At 51.2% G+C, this 5,747-nt stretch overlaps 1 protein-coding gene across 1 annotated transcript; it reads right to left on the reverse strand.

Annotated features, from left to right (window-relative positions):
- Positions 1-2,379: 2,379 nt before the first annotated feature.
- CCDC71L (coiled-coil domain containing 71 like) lies at positions 2,380-5,343 on the reverse strand. The gene has a single exon (XM_015849879.3). It carries the CDS (start codon positions 5,185-5,187, stop codon positions 4,351-4,353), a length of 837 nt encoding a protein of 278 aa, XP_015705365.1. The 5' UTR covers positions 5,188-5,343; the 3' UTR covers positions 2,380-4,350.
- Positions 5,344-5,747: the final 404 nt, after the last annotated feature.

Genomic DNA, 5,747 nt, shown 5'->3' on the forward strand with positions numbered 1-5,747 from the left:
GAGGCTACGACAGGACTCCTGTTTAATATGAACTCAGCCATGGTGACTCAACTAGACTGGGCATTGCACACTGAATTTACCCAGGACTTGCATTTAACGTGACAGTGCTTGAAACAAGTCCAAAGGAGGGCAACTAAGATCAGAGGGCTGGAGCACCTCTCCTATGAGGAAAGGTTGAGGGAGCTGGGCTCGTTTAGCTTAGGGAAGGCTCAGGGGAGACCTCATTGTGGCCTTCCAGTACTTGAAGGGAGCATATGGAGGACGGAGAATGGCTGTTTACAAGGGTGGACAGTGATTGGACAAGGGGGAATGGCTTTAAACTGAGACTTAGGTTAGATATTAGGAGGAAGTTTTTCCACACAGAGAGTGGTGACACACTGGAACAGGTTGCCCAAGGAGGTTGTGGATGCCCCATCCCTGGAGCATTCAAGGCCAGGCTGGATGTGGCTCTGGGCAGCCTGATCTGGTGGTTGGTGACCCTGCATATAACAGGGGGTTGAAACTAGATTATTTTTGAGGTCCATTTCAACTCAGGCCATTCTACGAGTTCTATGAATCTATGAGAGGACACTAAAACCCATGAAGTTAAATCAGGCAAACCACACTTCTCACATCGTAATGGGTTTGTATGAAAACAGCCACAGTGAATCAGACCAGAAATCCATCTAATCTATTATACTTTCTCCAACAGCATCTGTAAAGTACAGTAATGTCATTAGTCCACCAGGTAGAATAAAACCTAATGTTTCTGTGCTTTAAAGTCATCTAATTCAATATTGCAGAAAGCCTGCACACTCTTGTCTGACTTCCTCAGTTGTCTGCAGCTGAAAGATCCAAAAAAAGCCAACAATTATCAGTCTGCACAAACCTAAAATAGAACAGATTTCAGATTAGCTTCCTCAGATGAGCACCAAGACAAAGCAGTAGGTAGGAACTACAGTTTTGAGTGGGGAAGAGTGGGGAAGAGCTGGACCACAGGTAACCCTACCCGTGATTGCCACAAACTGTTGTAAACACGACTGTGAAATTAAGCTGTGTTAGCTTTCCTGTAAACCGTTAGCTTTCACAGTCCCTCCTTTCACTGATCCTTTGCTATCTCAGCACATTCATTTACCAGAGAACCTAACTACAGATTTCCCCCTGTAAGAAGCCATGCTTTTTACATTACTGTCTCAAAGTTTGCTGAAATGGACAAGTTCAGGCAAGTCCTGGCCAAGGTTCCAGGACTGCCTTTGTCTGAGACACACAGGAGATGGACAAGTCCAGGAGCTACGAAAGGGAGATAAGATACTGATCAATGGCCCTTGAGTGGTCTTTTTGTGTTGGCCTATCTCAAGGAAGATGGCCATCCCTGAGGACTAATGGCCCTTAAGTGGTCTTTCCTGTTGGCCCATCTCAAGGAAGATTGACATCTCTGAGGAAGTCACAAGACTCTGACCCGAGCCGTCCCGAAATCTCTGGAAGGCTGGAAAGAAGGATAAAAAGGGCACGGACAAACCACAGTTTTGTGGGCATCTGGGTATCTGACCTCAGATCCCTCCACCGTTGTCCTACTGCTGCCTATTCTCTCTTCTGGGATTGCTGCTCGAGACTCTGCTCCGAGGGACCTCGCTGCCCGAGACTCTGCTTCTAGAGACCACAATACTCTGACCATCTTTTCTGTGATTCACCGATCTGCTGTTTGCAGCCTGCTACTCCGTTGCTGCTCTCCCCTACGCTTATTTTGCCCCGGACCAACGTTAACAACGTGCTCCGGGACGCTGCTGCATCCAGGAGGTGACTATTCCCCGCTTTAACGTAATTCTTGCTCTTTTCTACCTTTTTCTATCGCCTACTTTCCCTTCCCCATCACCCTAATTTTGGCATTCGTCACTCTCCCTTCCCCATCCCCTCAATTGTCTATTATTTCCAATAAACTGGTCGGATCAACATTTGAATGCTCTTCTTCTTAATCTCACGCCAGGCATAACATTATTAAAAGAACCTTTGCCTCACTCCTAAATTGGAGCGAGACACCCCCCTTAACTGACTTCACGGGCAGAAATAGCTCAGTTAAGAATTTGTGAATGCAGCTGCCAGATCTTCGATCCAACTTCCTCAGAGTATCAGCAAAGCACAGCATAACCCCAAAGAGCTGCTGCCTCAAAACCAAGAAGTCAAAGCAGAACCAAGAGAAAAATAAGTACACCTTAGGCACGCAGCCTACACAAGACTCACTCAGTGTTATTTCACAGTACCTTGTACCCACAAAGAGCATCAAAGCATCAAAACAAGGCAGCACAAGGCAGCATCTCCCATGTCCTACCTTAACTCTGCCCCAGAAATTTGACCCAGTCTGTCCTACACCTGCTTACAAATGATGGGAAAAATCCACATGAGAAAGCTGCGTAAATTTTATTATCTCTACCCAGATTTCTCAAAAGAATACTGAAAAAAATTAATTCAACCTAGCAGTATGAACATAACTTCATTGAAGTCAATTAGACACTTCAAGTATCAGTAACAACCCCATAGCCAGCATTTCTGAGTTGAATGTCCAAACTGAAACACTTGGCATTTGGTCACAAGGCAGTTTGTCATACTGAGTTTTTAATCAATACAATTTTGCCTCTAAATTTAAGCAGGTATTACAGCCAGAGAAATAGCATAATATGTACCCTTGAACTTTCATTTCCTAGTTCCCTTCTGAAATGTGACGTGGCACTACTGCAGCCATCAGCAGGCACTCTAATGTTATGTAAACGATTTCAGAACTTAATGGTTACAGACCAGATGGTTACTTCGGAAGAATAAGAACTTCACAGATTCGCTAAGTAAGAACTACATAACACAAAGAAGTTTTAGAAGAATTTGGTTGCTTCAGGTTCATACTTAAAAGCTTTTATAAACCACCTCTACACCTCTTACTGTCTCACTACCTCCACAAACAGCAGGTAACAAAAAATCAACAGCAATCAGGAAAGAAATTTGAAGTCACTAAACCAACCCATAAGCAAATTGTTTAGTCATTCATTCCACTATGGAAACCGAGAAGTTCCTTGTTTGCAAGGATACAAAGGACACAAACCGCCTCTCACCAAACACTTCTCCCAAACTCAAAGAACATCAAGCAAAAGAAAATCTACACCTTTGCTTCTTACACACCAACAGCAACGGGAAAGAACCAGGAAAAGCCCTTTACTAAAATAATGTTAATAATTAAAGAGGGACTGCCCACCACACAGAACAGCGTGATGGAATTTCTCTGCCCGAGTAGTTAAACCACATCATGAATTTACACCACAGTCCACCGTGAAGCCCAGGAAAGATTTATAAAAATAATTATGTGCAAGTAATTACAATGATACGGTTATCTGCCATTAGTCATCTAACAGCCCCGGGGTTGACAACAGTGCCATTTTGTTAAGAAGTAACCAGGTACTGAGTCTCTTTTTGCCATTAATGCCAACATTACTGTACCACAGTTCACCTTCAGACACTTATGTGCCCAGCTCCTATGAGTAGTTACACTCTTCACCAGCTCTGAGCTTGTTTACTGGGGTGATAGCACAGAGTCTCCCATTAAGCACAAACATGGCAGACTCCAGAGAGGAACTCATCACTGTGCATTCCAGTTTCATTGAACTGAAACATCACTTTTCTTTAACTTTTATTAAGTTCACTTAGGTTGACCAAATGAGCTTCCCTAAAGTAAACAGGTTTATAAAATATCAGCATGATTCTATCTTTAGGTGCTCCAAAGAAACAAATACTTAGTTCAACTAGAAAACCTTAAAAATGACTTTAGATACAAAAGTGTAACAATTATACTGAGCAATACATCTGGATATATCACTAAGCCCATGAAATTTAAAATAAAAAAAGTTTTTGCACCATCAAGAACAGCCACAAGTCCTGAACCTCCATCGTAACGCATCCTCGGTCAGAGTGAACTGAAACTTGGGAATGCTTGGGATTCAAAATACCCTGAGCACATACTAGTGCAACACCACAAAGCATACATAATCCATCGGAAAAGGGGGGCTGGGGGAGAAGGGGAGGGGAGAAGAGCGAGAATCGGATGGTGCTTTATTATACAAGCATGAAAATTAAGTTCCTTTGGAAAACAACTTCTTGGGTGGACTTCTGGACCAGTGAGGTAGCCCGATGGGAGAAGTGGAAGCGGAACTTGGTCCCCACGCGCGGTACCCGCAGCCGGCCCCTCGCCCGCCCGGGGCCCGGCGCCCCGGCCCCGGTTCTAAGCGAGCCGTAAAGTGCAGCAGAAGAACATGATCCAGACAAAAGCAATGTAAACAGGTGACTGATATCGGTCTCTCTGTCCGCGCCGGCCTTCCCTCCCCTCCCGCCGCCTCAGGACGGTGCCACGGGCAGGCGGCGCACCCGCACCACGGGCGACAGGTCCACGCCGAGGATCCGCTGCGCCCGGCGCCGCGCCGCCTCCAGGCTGCGCCAGTTCCAGACGCCGCCCCGCAGCCGGATGGTGGGGAAGGTGGTGAGGCGGGGGGTGGCCGCCTTCCAGATCTCCTCCAGGGACTTGCCGTCGAACGGCTGCTCCCAGGCGGCCTCCTCGGCCGGGCTGCCCCGCTCGCTGTCCTCAGCCTCCTCCTCCGCCGCCCGCAGCCGCTCGTCGCCGTGGGGAACGTCGGCCGCCGGTGCCGCTGGGCGCCTCCAGCCCTGTGCCCTCCTGCGGCGCCGCCGCCTCCTCCGAGGCCGCTTGGCGGAGCCGCCCGTGACCGCGGCCCGGCGCTTGGCGGGCGGGAGGCGCCGCTTGCCGGGGCGGTGTCGGGGCCGCTCGGCCGAGGGCGGCGGCGGGTCGGGGACGACGGCGCGGCAGGAGGCGTAGCCGTAGACGTCCTTGCTGCGGAGAATGACCGGGGAGAACTCGTGCTTGAGGCTGCAGAGGAAGTTCCACAGCTCCGAGTCGGAGCTCATGAACTCGGTGGACTTGGGCATGAAGAGCTTGAGGGCGTCGCCCAGCGCCTTGGTGCCGGCGTACGAGACCTGCGAACGCGAGTACACAACTTTCTCCGAATCCCCCTGCAGCCCCCAGGCGCCGGGCGCCGTTCCGTTCCCGGCTGCGGCCGCCGCCGCCTCCGCCGCCCGGGCCCCCTCCTCGGCGCTCCCCGCTTCTGGGTTCATCTTGCCGGCTCCTCTCTCCAGCGCCGCCTGCTTCCTGCTGCGGGTCATGGGAGCGGAGGGACCGGGGGGGGAAGAAGAGCGGAGAAGGGCACAGGGACGGGCGCCGAGCGCCCCGCCGCTCGCGCGACAGGGAGCGACGATCGATATCCGCCGCCCGGCACAAAATGGCGCTTTAAACTCCCAGGCGGGGACTGCGCTCCGGCCCGCCCTCCCTCCGCGCCCCGCGGTTCGCCCGTTTGAAACGCGTCTCGCAGGCCGAGCTCCGCCTCCCGCGCTTGGAGGCGGCCATTGGGGGCGCTGCGGCCGCCCCGCGGGAGGCCCGGGCTGGAGGCGCGAGGGGCCTCCGGGACCTGCCGCCCTCAGGGCAGCGCCTACCCGTGGCTGGGCCCTGGGGCTGCCTGCTGCTACCTGCTGCTTTGGCTCGCTCCAAAGGGCCAAAGGAGGCTCCATCACACCACTATGTCACACCTTGTGTCCTGTAGTGTGGCCCAGTTGGCAGCACAGGGCACAGTTCAGGTGGCCTCAAGGTTGAGGGTGGACCACCAGACTTGGCTGTGGTGTTTGGGCCCTATGTGACCTCTGTGCCATGTGCTGTAAAGGTAAGGTGC

This window comes from Coturnix japonica, chromosome 1, assembly GCF_054131305.1.
Source record: "Coturnix japonica strain WE chromosome 1, WE-NBRP24, whole genome shotgun sequence".
Classification (NCBI taxonomy): Eukaryota; Metazoa; Chordata; class Aves; order Galliformes; family Phasianidae; genus Coturnix; species Coturnix japonica.

Excerpts from the sequence above, each read along its gene's own strand:
- CCDC71L (XM_015849879.3), bottom strand. The coding sequence starts at position 5,187 with ATGACCCGCAGCAGGAAGCAGGCGGCGCTGGAGAGAGGAGCCGGCAAG.